At 53.4% G+C, this 24,107-nt stretch overlaps 2 protein-coding genes across 3 annotated transcripts in view; both read left to right on the top strand.

The window, feature by feature from the left end:
* Positions 1-8,307, top strand: part of ARMC6 (armadillo repeat containing 6) — a 14,849-nt gene extending 6,542 nt beyond the window's left edge. The window contains exons 4-8 of the mRNA XM_012654076.1: positions 1,928-2,501; positions 4,769-4,914; positions 5,948-6,079; positions 6,473-6,610; positions 7,586-8,307. Coding sequence (XP_012509530.1) covers positions 1,928-2,501; positions 4,769-4,914; positions 5,948-6,079; positions 6,473-6,610; positions 7,586-7,798 — 1,203 coding nt within the window. The 3' untranslated portion in view covers positions 7,799-8,307. The remainder of the gene's footprint in view (positions 1-1,927; positions 2,502-4,768; positions 4,915-5,947; positions 6,080-6,472; positions 6,611-7,585) is intronic.
* Positions 8,308-13,404: 5,097 nt separating this feature from the next.
* Positions 13,405-24,107, top strand: part of SLC25A42 (solute carrier family 25, member 42) — a 28,483-nt gene continuing 17,780 nt past the window's right edge. The window contains exon 1 of one of the 2 annotated variants that reach the window (XM_012654097.1): positions 13,405-13,457. The gene's annotated coding sequence lies outside the window, so the exon portion shown is untranslated. Of the gene's footprint in view, positions 13,458-14,704; positions 14,754-24,107 lie in introns of those variants that run through there. The other variant, XM_012654098.1, reaches the window with a different exon arrangement.

The following is a 24,107-nucleotide window of genomic DNA, read 5'->3' as shown; positions in this document are numbered from 1 at the left end:
AGGATCGCTTGAGCCCAGGAGTTGGAGGTTGCTGTGAGCTAGGCTGACGCCACGGCACTCTAGCCCGGGCAAAAGAGTGAGACTCTGTCTCAAAAAAAAAAAAAAAATTACCATCTTAACCGTTTTTAAGTGTGGACTTCAGTGGCATTAAGTGCATTCACACTGTTGTGCAGCCATTACCACCGTCTGTCTCCAGAACTCTTTTCATCTTGCAGAACTGAATCTAACTTCCTGTTCTCCTTCCCCTCAATGCCTGGCACCCACCATTCTATTTTCTGTCTCTACAAATTTGACTACTCCAGGGAACTCATAAAAGTGGAATCATACAATATTTGTCTTTTTGTGACTAGCGTATTTCACTTAGTATAATGTCCTCAAGGTTCATCCGTGTTGTACCATATGTCTGAATTTACTTTCTTTTTAAGGCTGAATAATATTCCATTGTGTGGATGGACCACATTTTGTTTATCCATTCATTTTGCTGATGGACACTTGGGTTATTTCTACCTTTTGGCTATTATGAATAATGCTGCTATGAACGTGGGTGCACAAATATCTCTTTGAGACTCTGCTTTCAATTCTTTTGGGTATACATCCAGAAGTGGAACTACTGGATCATATGGTAATTCTATGTTTAATTTTTTTTTTTGAGATGGGGCGTCTCATATATTGCCCAGGCTGGTCTCGAACTCCTAGACTCAAGCTATCCTCCCTCCTTAGCCTCCCAAGTAGCTGGAACTACAGGCATACACCACTGCACCCAGCAATTCTATATTTAATGTTTTGAGGAACCTCCAAACTGTTTTCCACAGCAGCTCCAGCATTTTACGTTCCCACCAATAGTGCACAAGGGTTCCAATTTTTTGTATCCTTGCCAACACTTGCTATTTCCTGATTTTTTGACAGTGGCCATCTTAATGGTTGTGAGATAATATCTTGCTGTAGTTTCGATTTGTATTTCCCTAATGACTAATGACCTTGAACATCTTTTGTTTAGTGGCCATTTGTATGTCTTCTTTGGAGAAATGTTTATTCAAGTCACATGCTCTGGTGTTAACTTGTTTTTTGACATTTTGTTGCATCGTAACATATGCTCAGTTAAGTCCACAAATCTGAGCTCAGCGAGGGTTGGCCAACAGGCACCTTTGTTTTTCGTGGCAGTTTAGGCCAAATCAAAGCCCTATGGGCTGATGGTTTGTGTGGAACCATGCTAATCGGGCTGGGTGCAAGTGATTTCATAAGCTCCAGGCATGCAGATTCATCTTTGGCTCATGCCAAGCATGTCCTGAGATCGTGTAAGTGAATGGCAGCAAAACTGGTCTGCCCTGTTCAAATTGTTTTCTCTCTTTATTTTTTTCCCCTACAGCTTAGAGTTGAATTTAGGTAAATCAGCTCTGTGTATAGTATAGTTTCATTCGCCGGGTGCTCAGAAAATATTTGTGAAGTGAATGAGAGAGACAAAAAGGAGACATCCAGGATGAGCAGGTCTGGTAAAGGTGGCTTTTCTTTCCCTGGTTTTGACGGTTAATTTTGGCTGTATAACAAACAACTTAAAACAATGGCCGTTTTGTTTCCTATGATTCTGCCTGGTTGACTGGGCTCAGCTGAATGGTTCTTCTGTTGGTCTCACTTGGGGCTTCTTGATAGCAGTTAGGGCTGGAATGTTTCATATGTCTGCACTCGTGTATGCAGCTCCTTGGCAAGGACTCTGAGACAGCTGGGTCTCTCTCTCTCTCTCTCTCTGTGGCCTCTGAAGTTCAAGGCTCCTAAAAGCACAGCTGTGGAAGTTGCAAGGGATGGAACTGGCCATCCCACATCACTTCCACCACAGGCCCAGATCCCAGGGGAGGGAAGCCCACAAGGGTGCACATGCTGTCATCAAAGCCCTGGGCTGAGCTGACACCGAGGTTTCTGTTATGTCTCCCAGGCCTTGGATGACCTTCAAGAGTCCGTGGCCTGCCCTCGCCCCCAGGAGGTATTGGCACATCTCATCCGCTTCTGCGACCAATGCAAGCACGACAAGGCCTGCCGCTTCCTGGCGGCCCAGAAGGGCGCCTACCCCATCATCCTCTCTGCTTGGAAGCTTGCTGCAGTGGGTGACCAGGGCCTCCTGCTCCAGGCCCTCAATGCCCTGTCAGCACTAACTGATGGCCAGCCAGACCTCCTGGACACCCAGGGCCTGCAGTTGCTGGTAGCCACACTGGCCCAGAATGCCAATGCAGCTGATCTGACCTGCTCTGGGATCCGCTGCGTGCGTCACGCCTGCCTGAAACATGAACAGAATCGGCAAGGCCTGGTGAAGGCCGGTGTGCTGCCCCTGCTGACTGGCGCCATCACCCAGCATGGCCGCCACGCCGATGTAGTCAAGGAGGCCTGCTGGGCCTTGCGCATCATGACCTTTGATGATGACATCCGTGTGCCCTTCGGCCATGCCCACGACCATGCCAAGATGATTGTGCAGGAGAACAGAGGCTTGAAGGTGCTCATTGAGGCCGCTAAAGGTAGGAGCTGGGGGCCAACATGAGCCCATGAAAGTAAAATAGGCAGACAAGCTGTGGCAAGAGTGAGAGTTGGGGCCTAGGACTGCTTCCGGTATGGCTGGCTCCAGGCTCCACTTACAGTCCCACTTACGTAGCAGCCCTATTGGAAAAGTGTCTTCATGCTCCCCACTGGCTCCTGGAGAATTCCAGGCCAGTATTCATTGGCCAGGAACAGGTCCCATTCCTATCCCTGGAGCTGTTTGGGGAGGGTTCTCATTGTGTCCAACCACACAGAGGGGCAGGGGGACCTCCCCAAAGGGAAATAAGAGGAATGGGGGAGTTTGGCTGGCATTCACCAAAGCAATCTTCGATGGAGGTTTACACTTTTGATCACATTCAGCTACAAATTCTTGTGCACATCCATGTGCCTAGCTCTAGGATAACCACCGTTAGCCATCCAAGGGAGGTCACACCCTGACCCCTGGACCTTAAAGCCTCTGTCCCCACATCCATTATACCCCATCCATCACACCCACCAGAAAAGGCCTGCCTGAGCTCCAGCACACAGAAGGTGCTAGAATAGTGAGTTCCCCTTCCCTGCCTGCCCTGTGGCTCTTGCTCCATGGCCAGGCCTGTGTGTGAGATGCCAGCTCTGTCTGCCAGGGAGGTGGGCTGCCTCAGTCTCTCTTCCACACCTCCAGAGAAGCTGGAAATGGGGCCCAACCATCTTCAAAATCGGGCTGCTTTTCCGGGAGGCAGTTTGCATCTTTCCTGTTTATTTATAGGAGCTCCAAGAGCTAGGGTTTCGCTAGAGAAACAGGATATATATATACGAAGGGACTTTTTGTTTTGTTGTTGGTTTTTTTTGAAGAGACAGGGTCTCACTCTGTCACCCAGGCTGGAGTGCAGTGGCATGATCATAGCTCACTCTGACCCCAAATTCCCACGCTTGAACGATCCTCCCACCTTAGCCTCCCAAGTAGCTAGGACTACAGGCCTGTTACCACCACACCCAACTAATTTTTTTTTTTTGAGACAAAGTCTCGCTTTGTTGTCCAGGCTAGAGTGCCATGGCATCAGCCTATCTCACAGCAACCTCAAACTCCTGGGCTCAAGCGATCCTCCTGCCTCAGCCTCCCGAGTAGCTGGGACTACAGGCATGTGCCACCATGCCCAGCTAATTTTTTCTATATATATATTTTTTCAGTTGTCCAGATCATTTCTTTCTATTTTTTAGTAGAGACGGGGTCTCGCTCTTGCTCAGGCTGGTCTCAAACTCCTGACCTTGAGTGACCCACCCGCCTCGGCCTCCCAGGGTGCTAGGATTATAGGCGTGAGCCACCGTGTCCGGCCCCAACTAATTTTTTTATGTTTTGGAGAGACGAAGTCTCACTATGTTGCCCAGGCTGGTCTGTAACTCCTGACCTCAAGCGATCCTCCCTCCTTGGGCTCCCAAAGTGCTGGGATTACAGGTGTGAGCCACTGCACCCAGCCTCGAAGGGATTTTTTTGTAAGGAATAGGCTCATGTGGTTGTGGGTGGGCGAGTCTACAATGGATAGGGCAGCCCCAGGTGGAGTTTCTTCCTCAGGGAAACCTCTGTTTCCTGCTAAGCCTTCAGCTGATTGAGTGAGGTCCCTCCACATTGTTTAGGGTCATCTCTTTTACTGAAAGACAACTGGCTGTGGACACACAGACAGAACACCTCCCTGGCAGCACCCAGATGAGCACTGGGTGGCATTGCTGAAGGCCGCAGCCCAGCCAAGTGGACGCACGAACTGACCATCACGGGGCTCTGTATAAATTACGGATGTTTGCTTAGTTGGCTTCAGCGCAGGCATCTACTTCCTGGCACAGTGCCTCTAAGCTCCGTCTGTTACTCCTGTATTCAGTTTTGCCCATGTCAACCCAGTCCGTATGTTTCAGAGTTTCCTATTGCACTTAGAAAAGCCATTCCTACCCCAGGATCATAAAAATAGTCTCGATGTTTTATTTTGGTGCTATTATGGTTTTCTTTTTTTAGGTGCAACCATCAGTTGGTCTGGAATTTATTTGGGGCATGATGGAGGAGGGAGGGCACATTGTCCAGTCTTCCCCAGCAGCCAGCAGGGGGTACCGCAGGCCCAGGCAGTGCTCCCTGGTGTTCCCAGCGGCCTTCCTGGTGCAGGGGCAGAGGGCTGGACTCCCCCAGTGCAGCAGGATCCACATGAAACCCAAGGGTGCTGGGCTGGGGCTGTCCACTCTCCCCGCTCCCCCTCACCCCTGGCTGTGCACTTCCTCCCGCCCGCAGCCTTCCCTGACAACCCCGGCGTCCTCAGTGAGCTCTGCAGCACCCTGTCCCGCCTAGCTGTCCGCAACGAGTTCTGCCAGGAGATTGTCGACCTCGGGGGCCTGAGCGTCCTGGTGACCCTGCTGGCCAACTGCAATGACCACCAGGTGGGGCCCAGAGCCGTCTTTGGGTGGAAAGCCCCCTGGCCCTGTGCACTCTGCCCCGCTGGGTCCTGGCCAGCAGGCCAAGCTGTAGTCAGAACAAGCCGGCCCTGTCTGCCAAGCCCAGAACCAAAGTACAGTCTTGTCACTGACCTGTTGACAGGAACCAAAGCTGGGAGGAAAATAAACCCACTCACCCTGCCGTAGTATCCTTTTGTACCAGGAGTGGGAGGAACAGGGCTGGGGGTGTCGGCCAGCACTGGGCCCTGTCCCTGGCACATAATGCATGGGTGAGACCCCACCCTACCCTGCCTCAGTTTCCCCATCTGCAGAACAGGGTGAGGTCCTCTACTTGTCTCCTTCATTTAGCAGCCACTTATCAACCCCTTCTCCATGCACTCTGCTCAGGGCAGATAGCAAACCAACACATACCTGCTCAGGTGTGACTGCAGGAAAGGCCCCTGGGGGCACCATGGTCTTCTGCCCCCAAGCCCAGCCATGGACACCAGCCAGAGCCTGTGCAGGTGGCAGGGAGCTGAATTTGAACTGGCTTCAGCAAATGGGGGGATGATTTTGCTTGCAGTCCTGGACAGTTGGGGGTGTGGGCCTCAGTTTCCCTCCCTGTCTCTGCTCTGCCCCCCACTGGGGCGGTCAGCAGTTCCAGCAGCATCTCGTTGGCTGTCCCCAGCTCAGGTTGGTCAGTGCCACCCTCAGCCTGCAGCCGTAGCCAGGGGCCCCTATGCACTGATGCTGGCCTGAGTCACATGTCCCCTCTGTCCCTACAGGAGATGGGGGTCAGATCGCCCAAATGGCACATTGTAGACAAAGGTGGCCTGAACCACAGGCGTCTACCTCTCTTTCCTTCTCTGCGCAATGGGCAGCAACCCTGCAGTCACGCCTCACCTGTGGGTCAGACAGCACAGCAGCCCCAGACCCCTCCTCTGACCCCCACCACAGTCCAGCAACCAAGTGGCCTGTGCCCAGCACAGCACAGGAAAGGAACGCTGGCTGGGGGTGACCATGCTCTGCCTTCGTGCAGGACCTCGTGAAGCAAGTGCTGAGCGCCCTGCGTGCCATCGCAGGCAACGATGACGTGAAGGATGCTATCGTCCGTGCTGGCGGGACAGAGTCCATCGTGGCCACTATGACCCAGCACCTGGCCAGCCCCCAGGTACCCACCTTAGGGGCCACAAAGGGTGGAGGATGGCTGGAGTCCAGGCTCAGTTTACATATCTGCGTGAAGCTCTCTCCTCAGGGCCAGGAGGTGGGCAAGGTGCCCTGCGCTGGCTCTCAGATGCTGACCCTGTGTGTGCATGACCCTGGTGTCCGGGAGTTATCACCAACACCCAGCAAAGGTCTGACTAGGGCCAGTGCCCTCAGCACCCCTAAGAGCTCGGTCAATGTTTTTGTCTCCCAGCTGTCATGCTGTTATTACACATGAGCTGACAGAGACCCACTGACGGGAGGTGACAGGGTACTCACCAGGGGATGGTGGCCACAGCAGGCTGACAGGATGTGGGGTCTGTCTACTACAACTCAGCTGTCCCGTGACCAACCCCTGCAGGTGTGTGAGCAGAGCTGTGCAGCCCTGTGCGTCCTGGCCCTGCGCAAGCCAGAGAACAGCCGGGTGATCATGGAGGGCGGCGGGGCCCTGGCAGCCCTGCGGGCCATGAAGGCGCACCCACAGGAGGCCGGTGTGCAGGTGCGCAGGGGATGGATGGGGGGCAGGTAGGCAAGGGGAGGCATGTTAGCAGGTGGGGCATGCAGGCAGGGGGCAGGGCACAGCCTCTCCCTGTCCCTGTCCCTGTCTGAGCCTCGTGGGGCCTCCTTCCTTCCCATCTTCTAAACTGTGCTGAATGCTGCCTGGCGCTGTCCCCTTTCCTGTTCTTCTGCTCTTTCTGAGTTTAATCTTCTCCTTTCTTAACCATCCTACCTCCTCGGGCTGCTAGTCTGAGCTCTGGGCATGGGATGTGCCATCCTTACCTCAATGGCTGTGTGTGCCCTCCCCAAGCCCAGACTCTGCCCTGCCTCCCCCTGTCCCAGTACAGGGTCCTTAGACACACCAAGCTCGGACCCCCAGGAGCCTTTGCTCTTGCTTCTCCCTACTCTGCAACACCATCCCCTTGCCTGGCCCGTCACCTTGTGTGCTCCTGAGCACCCTGGCCAGCAGCTCCTCACTCCACACCCGCTTCTCATCTGCTCTCCACTGGTGGTGGGAGCCATGTGGGACGCTTTAAGGCAGCATCCTGCACCCACCCCCGACAGAGGCGCAGGGCACAGATGTCCACCAAACTAGTAACCTGTTGACAAATGGACCCTGTGCACAACCACCTTCTTCCCATGGCCTGGCTGTCCCCCTCCCCTAGCTCTGAGCCAGCCTTGGAGGACCTAGGGTTGCCACTTGCCAACTTGGAGGCTGAGAGTTCCACACCCATGAAATCAGTCCCAGATGCTTTCCCCCATGCCTGTTTCCTCGCCTGGGAGATAAGGGCTTTGGCTCTGCCTCCCAGGGCTGCAGAGAGGGTAAAATAGGGAGATGGGTCTAGACTGGCACAGCATAGGCACCGCTGAATGCCAGCCACAGCCATCCTCATCCTCATCTTGTTATGATAAGGACCCTGAGGTCAGAGTAGACCCCAGGCCCTACCTGCTAGCTCACAGCTGCTCTTTCTTCCAGAAACAGGCCTGCATGCTGATCCGCAACCTGGTGGCTCGCAGCCAGGCCTTCTCGCAGCCCATTCTGGAGCTGGGGGCTGAGGCTCTCATCACCCAGGCTCGAGCAGCCCACCGTGACTGTGAGGACGTAGCCAAGGCCGCCCTGCGGGACCTGGGCTGCCGTGTCGAGCTCCGAGAGCTGTGGACAGGCCAGAAGGGTGACCTGGCACCGTGACCCCAGGCCCAGCTGGGCCATGACTCTGGGTGAGTCGTATGACTCAGTGGGGAGGTCCATATTCTGCTGCTCTCCCCCGCCAGGTCTGTCCCCACCACAGCAAGAGATGTTTTCTGACAGGCCCTAGGTAAACGCCGGGGGGAGGGGAGATTCAGGAGCGGGTATCTATAAGGCAGAAAGCAACCCCTGGGCCCTGGCCTCCCCTGGGTCCAGGCCTCCCCTTGCCAGCCGGCAGCATTGACATGATTGTACTGCCCTTCCTCCCTGACCTGAGTCCCTTTCCTGCCACAAGGGGTGAAGGGCATACCCCATTGCCCACTGTCCTATCTGAAATTTGGGAGCCACTGTGGGCCAGTCTTGGAGCAGGGCAGGACATCTTGGCAGAGTTGGGATCCCTGGTGCCTGCTCCTACAAGTTCAGGCCTCTGCTCCTCATTTTTCTCACCTGTAAAATGGGTCTCAGATGCCTTGCTTAGCCGGCCAAGGGCCAGGGACCTCGGCTCGTCCATCTCCAGGTCCCAGGCCAGCCATGGTGCCTGACAATAAAAGATCATTGGATGAACGTTGGAGGGGTCTCTTCTGTAGCTTGGCTGGACGTCAGCGGTTGCGGCCAGTGGCCTTAGAGGACAGGGAGGGGCGGACATATGGGGAGGCAGGTCGCTGAGGACAGGAAAGGGGTTATATGATTGTATAGCTGGGATACGTGATCTGCTGTCACCTTCAGAGAAGCACGCTGCTGAGGCCACGCTTGGGGTCGCTGTTTCCGAGAGTGCATCCATCTTTGGGGGGCCAGAGAGCTCAGCATCCAATCCCCAATCAGCTCTGTGGCCTTGAGCAAGTGACTTAAGCTCTCTGAGCCTCAGTCTGATCCTTCTAAAATGGGGAGTGGGGCAGTGATGATCCCTCTCTGAGAGGTGATGGAGCAGGGCTGGGCACAGGAGGGACATCTGATTGTCTGGCACCCGCCCCCCGTCTGAACCTTATTTTCCCATCTGTAGGATGCATATCACCATCGCTATCCTCATGCCCACCACACCCCCCAAGTGTTCTGGGGGTCCCCAAGCAGCTGTGGCACTACAGACCCCAGCTCTCCTGCTCTGAAGTCATACTCAGAGGTCACACCACGGTCACCAGGTGGCTTGTGCCCCTTGTGTGGCCCGATTTGGTGGGGTAAGGGCAGCCTCAGGACCCCTGGTAGTGCACGAACATCAAGGGCCTCTCCTCTCTCCGACCCCCTCTCACCACTTGTCGCATGCCTCCCTGAAGCTCAGGACAGCCTGAGCTCAGTCCTTGACCTTGGCGAAAGCTCTTTCTCAGAAGGCTCCTTGTTTCTGTGGCAATTGGCTGATACAAATAGCTGGGCTGTAGGGGGGACATCACCTTGGTGTCACCTTCCTGTAGTGTCCCCATCTCCCCCACCCCCAGCGGGGATGGGTCTGCCAGCTCAGCAAGGCCAACATGAATCTGTGACCCAGTCACTGGGGACTCCCCAGGATGTGGGAGAAGGATCTGGAGCCTGCCCCAGACTGCCCTGGCTTGACTTATGGGTCAGCCACATGTGTGTGACCTTGGGCAGCCCCTGACCTCAGGCATGTGTTCCTCTGTCACGTGGCAGAGTGGGTACTACTGGCAGCCCTGTTGTTCCTGCCCCAGCCTTGCTCTCGATCTGCCCATAGCTCCCCATTGCTCGCCACGTAAAACCAAACCACACTTCACGCCCCATGGGCCCAGCATGGCCAGGCCTCTGCCCACCTCCCACCCTCATCTTCCTGACTGCCCCTCACTTGCCGTTCTAGCCACGCTGGCCTCCCCACCCCGGCACCTTTAGACAAGTGCCCCCTCCGCCTGGAGCACCCATTCCTTGGCCCTCCCATGGCTGGCTCCTCCCAGTGCCAGGTTTCAGCTCACACGGCCTCCTCAGGGAGACACCCAGCACGTCACCCGATGGCTGTCTCTGACCTCTGGCTCCATCTGGGGTCACCTCGTTTGTGTCCTCTGCTGTTTGTCTTGCCCTCACCATATGCAGGCTCTCTGCGGGCAGCTTTCTGTGCCCTTGCTGTGCTCTGGCTTCCCGGAAATAGTTGGATGCACACCTGAATAAACTGAGCCGCACACTGGGTGTTTGGAGGCGCGGCCTCTGCCAGCTGGCCCCAGTGTCCTCCCCGGGCTCCCAGCCAGCTGCAGGCTTCTTCGGGAAGGAGTAGCTTGACTTTATCTGTCCTTCCCACCTTAGCCTGGGGAAATGGGTGTTCTCAGAGGGTGCAGCTCAGAGTGTTTGGACAGCCCCAGGCTGGGTGGGGCCCCACACCCGGCTGAAGACCCCACATTTCCCTGGGGTTTGTGGCCTGGGTTTCCATTCCTGCTCAACCACCTTGGCATGTGACCTCCCCTTTGTGAGCTTGGCTTCCTCATCTGAACCCAGGTTGGGTCTGTCACTGTGCAGGGCCACAGCCCCCAACTAAGCCCGGCTCAAGAGATGCCCAGCACATGGCACCCGCTCCTCTGACAAGCAACCTTTCCTCTAAGGAGCACTCAGTGTCCTTGTTAATGATATCAGGATAGGGGCCGAGGGGGAAACCACTGCAAGGTGGCATGAGCACATTCAGGCTGTGCCTCTGCTGCTGTGCACTCTTAGTTAAGTGGCCTGACTTCTCTGGCCTTGGGAGGTGAATGAGACCACTTTGACCCCAGACATCCCCCTCCAGCCAGACATGGTCTCAGGCTCCTGGGGAAGGAATACAGTTGCCGTGTCTTTTTGAACACACATGTCTGAGGCTGGGTTATGATTCCCGTTTTCCAGATGAGAAATAGACGTGCCTGCATTTGTGCGGCTGCAGGGGTGAGATGCCAGTTCAGCCGGCCTCCACACCCCTCCTCTTTGGCCAACGTTGTTAACCTGACCTTGGACAAATGGCTTTCTGGCCTTGGATGATTAGGCCCTGACACTGTGTCAGGGTCTGGCTCACAGCCTTCTTGTCAAAAGATTCCTGGAATCCCGAGAGGTAGAGGAAACCAGAGGGCAGAGAGGCAGAGTCCTGCCCAGGGCCAGCCCGGCCGAAACAGAACTGGGATCCCGGGCACCCTAGCTGGGCTCAGACGAGGCACACATGGTGGGTGTGTCATTTGCTGTTGCCAAGGGGTATTGCCTGCCGTTGCTGGAAGGCGGTTGGGAGGTTGGCTGGTGCCAGCCTGCTAAAAAATGAACAAAAGCCAGAACCCAGCCAGCACCTCTGGCACCATCGAGAGAGGCAGCCTAGTGCTGGGCCACTGCCCGACCCTTGCCTCAGTTGGCACTGTCCCCAGGGGCACAGCGGGGCTTTCCAAGAGCTTTATTACCTCCATCCCATGGCCTGGCAGGTGGCCACTGGGAGTGGGGGCTCCTCCAGCATAGATACCTCTCTCTTGGTGTGGCAACCCATGCCCATAGTTAGTCTATGTCCATGAAGTGTTATTTACAGAGAGGAAACAGGCCCAGAGAAGAACAATATGTCACCAACATCCAGCAAGTGCTTACTGTGGACTAAGCCATTGTAAGTATTTTGCTTTCTTTTCTTCAGTGCTCCCATCAACTCTGGGAAACAGCTGGGAAACTGAGGCAGGGAGTCTGAGTCCCTTGCTGAAGGTCCTGTGGCCAGTAAGTAAAAAGGAGCAGGGATTTGAACCCAGCCCTGGGTCATTTCACCAAAAGACACTCTCCACGAGAAGCTTAGTTTTCTCATCTGCTAAGTGGGCACTGTCACCTCCACCTGGAAGTGAGGTCATGAGATAGGGTCGGGGAAAGGCCCAGCCCAGCACGGACCAGGAACCCAGTGTTTAACGGACGTAAGCTTCCTCCTCTTCTCTGGAGGTCAAAATGAGGCCGGGTCCTGGGGATTGCAGGAAAGCAAACCACAGGTGGGAGGTATATGAGAGGAGGTCCAGGTGGGAATATCAAGAGTCCAACAGTGGCCTCGGACTAGTGACTCCGACGTGAGTCAAGTCCTCGCAATTTGTAATGTTGTGGATCAAGCACTTAGCAGGGGGCTTCCTCAGCCCTGAAACGTGAGCCCTTACTAAGACCTGTCTCAGCCTTTCTCCCTCCCAGAATTCCCTGGTTCTGAACTTGATCTCCACCAACCCTAGCCTGCACCTAGAGGAAATAAGAGGTGATACATGGGAACGTCTGTAACCCTCTTGGCCCTGAAAATTAAGGGTGAGTCAGAGAACAGGGTGGGCTCAGGGGAAGGGCCAATGACTCAGCCACCCACAGGACAGCAGGTGTCTCCCTAAACTGCTGGCGTGTCTGCAAAGCAACCTCCTGATCTGCACTTCACAAAGAAGCTGAGGCTCAAAGGCCGAATGTGACCTACTAAGGGTCAAATGCCTTCCAAGAAGATTAAAGCATAGCTGGGATGTAAATTCTTCCAGGGGAGCAGCCCTAGAGAGGAAAGATCAAGGTTAAGGTACAGAAATAATTTTTTCCACTTTCCAAGTGAGGAGGTCGAGGCCTCACAAGCGCTTTGCCCAAGGTTGTGTGGTGGGCCAATGACTGGACAAAGATTCAAACCCAGGTCACTCAAGCCTCCAGTGGCTGTTCTTTGACACTCCCTTCCCAAAATGCAGGCTGCTTCTAGATTCATGTGCTGATTTAGCAAGTGAAGTGCTGTGTAACCTTGGGCAAGGAGCTTGACTTCCCTGTGCTCTGGTTTCTGTAAAAGAGGGCCAATGGCCCCTTCGACCTCATAGGATTGGGTTGTTAATTCACAAAAGGTTTAGCAGGAAGGAGGCCCAACAGGGATGTCACTGGATTCCGCGGTGGAGAAAGCTGAGACTCAAGAGAAGTCAGACACTCAGAATATCACACAGTGCGTTTGAGTAGGATTCTATTTCTTATATTCCACATCTTCACAGCACCCCGAGATGCAGAGGGAAGCCGTGAGAGTGACCTCCAGCGAGTCTCTACCCTCTACGTATCGTTTGCAGGGGATTTGCAGGGAGTAAGGCGATGGAGAATTATCCTCGAGTCCTTCAGCCGCTGTGGTCCAAGTTCACAGCCGCTTCTGCCCTGAGTTGCCAGAGGGCAGACTTCGCCAGAGGCCTCAAGGAACCCTGCGCGCCGGGCCTCCGAGGCCACCTCCAGCCGCGGTGCTCCAGGCCAAACTGCACCTTGCACGTTCCAGCCCTCCCCGTGGGCGCACCGCCCACAGCCGTTGCGACTGGTCCTGGGGCCTGTCCGTCTTCAGCTTCGCAGCCAATCTCCGTCGCCCTTCAGGATACGCCCTCCGATCCTCTCGACTCCATCCCGCCAGCCGCGCTAGCTTCCTCGTAGCCCCGCCCTTTCTCCCCAGCAATTGGCCAGCAGATCTGCCCGTTTTCTGCTGAGGCTCCAATCTTCGCCTGCCTCTAGGCTCTCGCCTCCCAGCACCTAGCACTCCTCTGGACCACGGGGGTACGGAGGGCCCCCTCCCAGTAGCCCCGCCTCTGCCCGTTAGCGATTGGTTTTAGGGGATGACCGTCTGCTTAATGCGCTCCAATCACTGAAGCCTTCACCGCTGATTGGTCAGGGAGCAGCCAATCGGGGCGTGGCGTGGACCTCTCCCGTGGCGCGCGCTGGGGGTGCGCGAGGCGGGGCCGTGGCGTCTGGAGGTGGCGGCGGCGGCAGCGGCGACGCGTCCGGGCCGGTGAGGGGGCGCGCGGGGTGCGGGGCGGCGCAGGCGTCGAGGGCCCGTGCTCGTCGGGCCGAAGTGAGGCGGGGCATGGGTCCTGTCATGGGCCCCGGGGGTGGGGGCGGACGAGGCGGGGCGTGACAGCAGGGTCGCGAGGGCAGGGAGAGGTTAAAGACCCCCATGACCCCCACACTCCACGTCTGGTGCCCTCGGGGGCTCTCACAGCCAAATCTGAGCCTCCTCACCCACAGTCCACGCACACCTGACACCATGTCTCTTCTCGTTGACATCCCAGCCATACACCCGAGACTTCTTGCTGATATTCCCCACACCCCCAGGGCCGTGTCCCCCCGCGCCCCGCACAGTCGGGTCTGACATCCTCCTCACACACCTGACACCACGCCCCCACTCATGGACACCCCCTACATCACCTGGGTTTGTCCCTGTCGAAGACATCCCCTCCCACTGTGGGGCCTACACCCCCACACACACCCCAGCCCATGACTTCTCACTCAGGGCCCCCGAGTCTCACCTGGAGGTGTTCTAGCCTCTCACAACCTTGCACATATCCAGCTTTGTGCCCCCCGCACTTCAGCAACGTGGGTCAGTTCCATCAAGTACTTCCCCTCTGCCACCTGCCGTATGCTTCGGGCAGCCCGCACCTTTCTCTCTCCCACCTGTGCTTTCTCACACGTGCAGCTGTGTGGTGCTCCCTGTGTGACAGTCCTTCCGAATCCCCCCGGGTCCTTCGACATTCACCCAAGCCTTGGTACCTCAGGATCACTGCAGCTTCCCCTCCCCAAACAAAAGGCCACCCAAGTGTTCTCTTTTAATTTCTAACAATGCTTGACAGTATACATTGATTTCTGGACCTTAGAATAATCTCGTCAGCCAGACAAAACCAGTATTATCTCCATTTTACCAGCAAAAAACCTAAAGCCACTTGAATGCTAGAGGCAGAGCCCACCCCTTCCTGGGCATTGCTGACCCTCCTCTGTAGACCTCCCCCATTTTTGCCCATCTGTTGTGTTTACCTCTGAGGGATTGGCCAGGGACGGAAAACACACTCCACCCCCCAGGCTGTTCTCAGGAGTCGTGACTGTGACTGGGTCGGGAAAGGCTTAGCTGGAAGGGACGGCCCCTCTGCTGAGCCTGTGTCTCTGGAGCCCTTGGCCAGGGTGGGGGTGGAGGCGCTGCTGGAAGAGGGCGATCAACATCTGGGGTGCCTCGGCCAGGGCCCCACCTCAGGGATCCTGCGGACGGGGGCCCTCTCTGAGAGCTCGTTGGGCCCTTGAAGCCACCAAACAGAAAGTAAGGAAACACTCTTCAGAGTGAGATGAGCTAGTGTTTCAGCTGCTTAAAGCTAATATGCAAAACCGGAGCCTAGTGTGGTGCTGGAAATAATGATTCTTCTGGAACTTTTCAAGTTCCCTGGAGTCTGATTTGCAATTGTGCAGCATAGGAGCCTGCTGGCTTTGTTGCTGAAAAGCAATAATGTGTCGTTTCCTGTAAGGCTTGTAGAGAGCCTTTTACGTCCCCACCCCACAATCTCTCCCTTCGAAGACGGTGCCAGAATGTTCCAGAGGGTCATGTCACCTTCAGCTTGTCTTATGGAAACTGAAGCCACTGGGGTTTTCTGCCCAATTTTGAAAGGGGTTATTTAACACATATATAGGCATGTATATCTGTAATTTATATGTGTATGCATGTAAGTGTGTGTTGTACACATATGCACTTATGCATATGTGCATATGTACATATACATATTTTATATGTATATATATATTGTGTGTGTATATATAAACTTTGATAAGGTAATTGATGTATATAGTAAAAAAAAAATCAAACAGTACAAAAGGGCATACAGTAAAAACCAGGCATGTACCCCATCCTCTCTGGATGCACATGCTGTTAATAATTTCTTGTGTTTTCTTCCAGAGGTAGCCTATGACTGGGGCAGCAGAGAGGGTGGATGGGGGTGGGCAAGTGTATATCCCCAACCCCTTTTAAACCACTGCTGAATTGGACTTTATTGAGCAGACATAGGGATTCTATGGCCAGTCCCTTACTCATGGCTATTTAAGCTGTTGCCTATGTTTTGCTTTGACAAACAGAGCTGCAGTGAATAGATACAGATTTCATGCATCAGCAAATACCAAATGCATAGTGAACGTGTGTGGGCTCTTCATGGAGTTTACATCTGACTACAGGGACCTCTTAGCAGTGGCCAGGTCAAAGAACATGTCCATTTAAATGGTTAACATCCCTCCTCCTCCTCCTCTCAGCTGCAGTTAAGTTGGAAAGCCTGTTTCCTCCTCTAATGCCAACTCAGTTATTACCAAGTGTTCTGGTCTGTCCGATCTGATATGTTAAAAATGGCACAAGAGATCCTTTTGAACATCACTCTGTTTGTCCTCCCCCTCCCTTAGGAGTTCTGGTTCATGGGGTAGGGATTAAACATTAGACTTGTTTCTCTTCCACAGTCAGACTAAAGTTCAAGAAATATTTGAGTCCCTCTTCTGTGAAGCTCGTCCTGGTGGCAGGGGGCAGTGCTGGCGCTGAGATTTTGGCACAAGGTACCTTGGCAAGAACAATTGGCTAAAAGAACTATTTAGCTGTTGCTGATTTTTTTTTTTCACTTGGATCTAGTCAAAGAAAGATGAGGGTATCATAAGAGATTGAGAGAAGTCAGATGTTAAATCTGTTTTGGAAACTGCGTTGAGGGTCTCTCCAGTTGTACACAGTTTCTCACTAATGGTGCCAGATGGAAGGTGTCGTCATACTGAGGTCAGGCCGCTTCCCACCTGTCATCTAGTGTTTTGTCCTTCTCTTCTATTTTGGCAGTTAGACATTTGGAGAGGGTTTTTTTTTTGTTTTTGTTTTCACAAAAATATAGGAAAAATTACCTGGGCATAGTAGCATTGCTTTTTTTTTTTTTTTTTTTTTAAAGACAGGGTCTTACTCTGTCCCTTAGGCTAGAGTGCAATGGAATGATTGTAGCTCACTGTAACCTTGAACTCCTGGACTCAAGTGACCCTCCCACCTCAGCCTCCCAAGTAGCTAGTAGCTAGGACTATAGGCATATGCCACCATGCCTGGCTAATTTTTTTTTTTTTTTTTGTAGAGACAGGGTCTTGTTATGTTGCCCAGGCTGGTCTCAAACTCCTGGCCTCAATTGATCCTCTCACCTCACCCTCCCAAAGTGCTGGGATTACAGGCGTGAGCCACCTCACCCAGCCTGCATTTTTTATTTTAAATATGAATACTACTTCATAAAAAGTATAACATGTACACATGAAAAGAAAGAAGATATAAAGAATAATAAAACTAACACTCAGCTCAAGTAGAACATTGTCCCCCAGAGGCCCCACCCTAGTCACTGTGCTATTTTTATTTTTATTCATTTATTTATCTTGAGACAGAGTCTCACTCTGTCACCCTAGGTAGAGTTCAGTGACATCATCGTAGCTCACAGCAACCTCAAAGTCCTGGGCTCAAGCCATCCTCCCACCTCAGCCTCCTGAGTAGCTGGGACTACAGGTGTGGATGACGACACCCACTAATTTTTCTATTTTTCGTAGAGATGGAGTCTCGCTCTTGCTCAGGCTGGTCTTGAACTCCTGAGCTCAAACAATCCTCCTGGCCGGGCATGGTGGCTCACGCCTGCAATCCTAGCACTCTGGGAGGCTGAGGCAGGTGGATCGCTCAAGGTCAGGAGTTCAAGACCAGCCTGAGCAAGAGCGAGACCCCGTCTCTACTAAAAATAGAAAGAAATTATCTGGACAACTAAAAAAATATATATATATAGAAAAAATTAGCCGGGCATGGTGGTGCATGCCTGTAGTCCCAGCTACTTGGGAGGCTGGGGCAGGAGGATCGCTTGAGCTTAGCAGTTGGAGGTTGCTGTGAGCTAGGCTGACGCCAGGGCAACAGAGCCAGACTCTGTCTCAAAAAAAAAAAAAAAAAACAATCCTCCTGCCTCAGCCTCCCAAAGTGGTAGGATTACAGGCATAAGCCACCACACCCAGCCAACTGTGCTATTTTTAAAATAGACTCGTCAACATTTGTTTTCTTCACTGAGCACCTTTTGCTCCAACTGTCTTGGGCTGAGTGCTCAGATTCCAGGGGCTTGACAAAGTTCTACAGAAGCCAAATTTTCTACTGGCGACCCTGCCAGCAAGACGGCCTGCAGTCCCGGGAGGGGGATGATGGCCTCAAGGCCATGAGCAAGTCACTAGCCAAGGGACCAGCCAGCACACAGAAGCTTTGTCTCAGATTCCTTCTGTATTTGTTTCCTGTGGCTGCCATAACAAATTATCACAAACCTGGTGGTTTAAAAAACAAAAAATTTATTATTAGTGTGGAGGCCTGAAGTCTCAAATCAAGGTGTCAGTAGGTTGGTTCCTTCTGAGGCTCTTGGGGAGGATCCGTCCCAGGCCTCTCTCCTGGCTTCTGGTGGTTGCTGGAGATCTTTGGTGTTCCTTGGCTTGTGGCCCCATCACTCCAATCTCTGCCTTCGTATTTGCATGGCCTCCTTTCTGTTGCATGTCTCTATGTCCTCTCCTTTAGAGACAGGGCCTTGCAGTGTTGCCCAGGCTGGAGTGCAGTGGCACAGATGCAGTCATAGCACACTACAGCCTTGAACACCTGTGCTCAAGTGATCCTCCCACCCGGCCTCTCCTCTGTAGCTGGTACTACAGGCGTGCACCACTACACTTAGCTCTCCTCTTATAAGGATACTAGTCACTGGATTTAGGGCCCACCCTAAATCTCAGGATGAGTTCACCCCAAGATCCTCAACTAATTACAGCGGCAAAGACCCCATTTCCAAATAAGGCCACATTCTGAGGTTCCAGGTAGACATGAATTCGGGATGACACCATTCAGGCCCTACACTTGCTGGTCTAGCATTTCCGTCATAACTTTATTCAGGGACGCACTTGTCTTCCAGGTGCCTCTACTGTTTCAGGAAGAAGAGGCCACTAGAGTGGGAGCACATTACTCAGCCCCTCCAGATGGCCCATGTGGGCATCCTGTGCCCTGGCTCACCCACCTGCCTCCCTTTTGGAAGGTGGAGGCATCTGCTCAGAGCTAGCACTGACCCGGATTAGTGAGTGTGCACATCGTAATTTCTCTTTCTGCTACCCCTTGGCACGTGCTTTCTGGGTTGTGAGCTTGGTCCTGTGATTATGCTTCTGTTTACACCAGGGTACAGAAGGGTGGGGGACATGGACACACATCAGACCATCACCAAGTGCACTGTATTGGTCAGTCCTGAGAAAAGACCGGGGGTGCTGTGGTCTGATTCTGGGGGCCAAGGCAGGCTCCAGGAGATCCAAGGCTAACATGGAATTAACTATTAATAGACAGCAGAGGGTTTTGAGCAGAGGACACACTGTGGAACCCAAGAGAAGGCCGTTGGGCTGGGGAACATGAGAGAGGTTCCAGGGACCTGGTCCACAGTGCTGGTACAAAGCCCACAGAGAGGGGCTCACACCAAGGTGGCTGTGGGCAAGGCACGGTCAGCAGACCTGAGCTCAAAGCCTGTGATGGGGACCCACCTGACAAGTACTTGTGAGGCTTCCAAAATAAAATGTCCCAACACAGAGCAAAACTTCTGACAGATGACAAAGCTGTTGCTCCATCTCCAGGCCATATGCCTTTGCCTTCAGTTGAGTCCAAAAAGTGAATATGTACATTTCAATCAAGTCTGAATTACAGCACTGGCCCAAGACCCACCTGCTCCACAGTATTTTTTAGTGCCTCATCCTCATACTGCCTAAAGGGCAGGTTCCCAAACTCCACCCTCTGGCAGTCCTGACTTACTGAGTCTACAGTGGGGCTCAGGAGTCCTGCACAAATGTCCCTGCAGATTCCTGGGGCAGGTGGTCCTAGAAACACCTGGAAGAATGGCTCAGCTCTAGGGGAACAAGCAAGATCCTGCCCTTCTCCTGCTGTGGGCAAGTCCCTTCCTTTGTAGGGTTGTCTCCTCACAGGGCCACTGTGCCAGGGTAAGGGGATGGGGTGGCAAGCCCCACTTCTAGCATGATCAGTGGGCACGAACTTTGGCCAACCAGGCCTTAGCAAGGTGGCTGGTTTCGCTCAAAGAAGGTGGGGCAGCCTTGGGCTAGGGAAAGGGCACGTTTGAACCAGGCCTTGAAGAACGGGTTTGGGGTCAGAAGGTGTCCCCAGGCAAGAGAAGAAGGCTGCAAGGCAAGATAGGCGTGTGTTTGGGGGCTTCAAGCAGCACCATTTGCCCAGAGCTCGTGGGTCAGAGCTAGGCGACGGTGAACCTTGAATGTGAGAGTCAAAATCGGCACTTTCCCTCACACAAAACGGCAGCGATGGCATTCATGGTGTGCTTGGTAGGCAGGAGGTGCTTTTACACGATGCCTCTTTGATGAGCAGTGGGACAATACCATCCAAGTTTTGTTTCACACTTTGGGGAGATTAACCTGGAGAGGGGAGGGGCGAGGGATGGATGTCCAGGGACGCAGGCTGAATGAGGGTCTCCAGGTAGTGAAGGGCAGCTGGAGAAGGGTGTGGAAACATCTCAAAGGCACTCTCAGTAGGGCTGGGTAGTGTTAAATGGGATTCATCGCAGCCCCGTCTGATTCCTTATTAGGGAGGAGGACACTTACCAACACCTGTCACCCACTTGAGTGGCACCCACCTGAGAAGATAGGGATAGATGAGGAAACTGAGGCACAGGGAGGTTTAGTGACACATCCAAGGTCATGTGCTGGACCCCATCTTCCCACAGCACTGGTGTGTCGTGGCAGGGAGCAGAGAGGGATTGAAGAGACACATTCGTGCTTCTGTGGAGAGGCTGCCTGGAGGGCAGGAAGATGGGACAGCAAAAGGCAAAAGCACTTGTCTGCAGGTGTCGAACCTCTGGCTTCTTGCTAGACATGGACACCAAGTGTGACCCAGGCCCTTGCCTTCCAGGGACCCTCAGGCTAGTGGGAGAGGCAGATGGAAGTGGCACTGCACAGTGCAGCAGGGAACCGTGGAGTGCTCAGTGCAGGGCAGAGCAGCTAACTTTGGGCAAGGTAAGGCCATGATATTTCGGAGGGCTTTGAAGGATGCAGAGGAGTTTGCCAGCATGACAGAGTACAGCCAAAAGCAGAACTTGGCATGTCCAGGGAATTAATTCACTCATCCAACAAATAACTATTGAAGACCAACCATGTGCAGAGTGCTGTGCTGGGCTCCGTGTGGCAGGAACTGGGCTTTCAGAGTGAGTCCCAGTCACTGAAGTGCACCCTCTTAGTGGAGGGATGTGAGTGCCACTCAGTGCCGTGGTTTGTTTTAGATCTCATCTAAGGGCCTCTGGTGACAGGTGTGGGCAGCACTGTCTGCAAGGGTAGAGGACAGTGATTGACCATAGAATTATTTGGATCTTTCAGGACATGACTGTCTGTGTGTTTAACCCATAGAGACTGCCACAAGAGGGGCAGTGACCAGAGTTTGTCTGAGAGGCACACAGAAGCAAAGGCAGCTCCCCACGTGCAGAGCAGCCAGTCCTGTCAGGGTGAACAGGAGCGGCCATTATGTAAGCTGCACCCAGATCCCGCAGGCAGAAGTTAATGCCTATTAACTAGAAAAGAAAACAGCCTTTATCGACGGGCAGATAGGGTGTTAATTGGCTTTCGTTTACCGAGCGATTACAGCATCCATTTCACGGCTGCTTATAACCTCCATCCACTGAGAAACCGCCCTTCTGTCTGTGGGAATATTCCGCACCCCACGGGGTGGAGCTGGCAGCTGTCCAGGCCCCGCCACACACCAGCGTACGCGGGGTCCTGTCTCGTGGCTGGGCGGGGCGCCCCCGAGGGAGCGGGGTGAGTGTGCGGGTGCGTGTGTGTGCATGGATGGGGACGGCCTGCGCACGAGGGGTTTATAGCATGCTTGGCGCGCACCCTGGACTGGAAATTGCCCTGTGCGGAGCAGAAGCAGCCTTTCCTGCCCCTGCCCAGTGCTGCTATTGCTCTGGAGGTTTTTATGCCAGAGGTGGTGGCATCAAGGGTTACCTAAGATCCCACGTCCTGGTTCGCGTTTCCTGGATGATGCTGTTCAGTAAGTCATATTCACCATGGCCGCCGGCTGCCTCGCGTTGCTTTCTGTTTGACAAGTAGAAAGATGCCTGAACAGAAGTAGCCTGTGAAAAGGTAAATGTTTGTTATTTGGGGTGGTCTTCAAATGCCACCCCGCGCCTGGCCTCTGGCTCTCCCCCTAACTCAAGTGAGGTGGTTCCCTCCCTGGCACCCAAATTCCAGTTCAGAAAGCACCGATGCTCTAGGTACTTGTGAAAGGTACCCAGAGAGAGCGCAGTAAGGCTGGGCCTCCTGGGGCCACGGGATGCTGTCACCCGTGGTTGGAAATACGATACAGGGCTGGCGGGGTATAAGGGAAATAGGAACCCCAGCATGGCGGATGAGCCAGGACTCTGAGAGGTGCAAGTGGCAGAAACCCAACCCACACCGGCTGAACTGGAGCCGTGCTTCTCCGGCTCTGGAACAGCAAAGTCCGTGTGCTTCCAGCACCATCGGGTTCCAGACTCCCCCTGCCTACAGGTATAGCCCTGCTGGCCTTGCTCTGCCCCCAGTTCTGTGTCGCCTCTGCCCTGGAACCTCACACCTCACCCACTTCCCTCCCCTGAAGAAAGAGGACTTCTCTGGCATGGTGGTTCCCTCAAAAGTCCCTGGTCTCAGTCTTTGGGTCCAGCACCCTGAACCCAGGGGAGTGTGAGCTCTCATTACCTGACCAGGGTCACCTTAGTGTTGAGGGTAGGGTCAGCCCCACTTTCTCCATGGTAACAGAAAGTGAGTGGTGGTTGCTGTCCTCAGAAGGGGACCGCTGTGCTAGGGACTTCCTTCCGGGCTTAAATGTCTCCTAGGGACTTTCATTCAATTGCTAAAATTACCAGTAGGTGTTCTCCACAGGTGGGGAGCTGAGCCTGTCCCCTTCCAGTCCCCTGTGCCTGGGCTACCTCAGGCTTGGGTCAGTTGGCCTGGGAGGAGCTGAGCAAGGTTTTTTTGTTTGGTTTTATTTTCACTGTTTGAACTTTTTTTCTTACTTTCTTTCCTTTTTTTTTTTTTTTTTTTGTAGAGATAGAGTCTCACTGTGTTGCCCAGGCTGGTTTCAAACTCCTAGGCTCAAGTGATCCTCCCACCTCAGCCTCCCAAAGTGCTGGGATAAAAGGCATGAGTCACCGCGCCCAGCCTGTTTACACATATTTTATTGAGGCATAACTTACGTGCAGTAAAGTGAGTGAACCCTAAGCGTGCAGCTCAGTGAGTTATTGCATCCGTCTTTGTCCACGTAACCAGCTCAAGGCGCAGAGACTTCAGGGCCCCCATTGGCTCCTTCGTGCCCCTTCCCTGATGTACCCCTCCCTCCAAAGATAACCACCATTCTGATCACCACAGATGTGCTTTGAATCTTGTGCTTGAATTTTTTAAATTGTGGTAAAATACACATAACATAAAATTTACCATTTTAGCCATTTTTAAGTGTTCAGTTCAGTGTCATTAAGTACATTCACACTGTTGTGCAACCCTCACCACCATCCCTCTCCAGAACTCTTTGATCTTGCAAAAGTGAAACTCTGTCCCCATTAAACACTGACTGCCTGTTGCCCCTCCCCCAGCCGCTGGCAACACCACTCTACTTTGTCTCTATGAACTTGACTGCTACAGGGACCTCATCTTTGTAGGATCATATGTCCTTTTGTGACTGGCTTATTTCACTTAGCATAATGTCCTCAAGGCTCTTCCATATGGTAGCAGGTGTCAGAATTCGCATGCATACACCACATTTTGTTTACTGTGCTTGAATTTTGTGTAGGCAGAATCATTCGGTACATGGTGTTTTGTGTCCAGCTTCTATCTCCTCACTGTTAGGTCTGTGAGATCCATCCATGGTGTTGCACGTAGTAGCAGTTTTTTGGCGTTGTCATGTAGTGTCCCATTATGAGATATACCACATGCATGTTCCTGCAGGTGGTCACTGGGGCCGTGTCAGCGGAGTGTGCTCATTGTCCCCATGATATCCTGCTGGGCAGGTCTTCAAAGCTCCCAGGGACCCAACGTGGCTCTACGGCTGCATATGGGGAGGCAGGAGGGAGAGGCCTCCACGGGAGACTTTAGTGGTTTAAAGTGAACAATTCAGTGGCATTTAGTGTAACATACTGTTGCGCAACCACCACCTCTGTCTAGTTCCAGAACATTTTCATCACCCAAAAGGAGACCCCGTCCCCATCAGCAGTCACTCCCCATCTCCCTCCCCCAGCCCCTGGCAGCCACTAATCTGCTTCCTGTCCTGTGGATTTGCCTTTTCTGGACATTTCGTATAGATGGAGTCACACACTGTTGTTACAGCTGGCCTTTTGTGACCGGCTTCAAGTTTCAGTCAGCAGCATGTTTTTGAGGTTCACCCATGTCGTAGCAGGTGTCAGTGCTTCATTTCTTTCTTTCTTTGTTTTTTTTTTTTTGAGACAGAGTCTCACTCTGTTGCCCAGGCTAGAGTGAGTGCTGTGGCATCAGCCTAGCTCACAGCAACCTCAAACTCCTGGGCTCAGGAGATCCTACTGCCTCAGCCTCCCGAGTAGCTGGAACTACAGGCATGCGCCACCATGCACGGCTAATTTTTTTTATATATAAT

The sequence above is a fragment of the Propithecus coquereli genome, unplaced genomic scaffold, assembly GCF_000956105.1.
Source record: "Propithecus coquereli isolate 6110/MARCELLA unplaced genomic scaffold, Pcoq_1.0 Scaffold438, whole genome shotgun sequence".
Lineage (NCBI taxonomy): Eukaryota > Metazoa > Chordata > Mammalia > Primates > Indriidae > Propithecus > Propithecus coquereli.
This window is presented reverse-complemented; position numbering and strand designations above follow the sequence as displayed.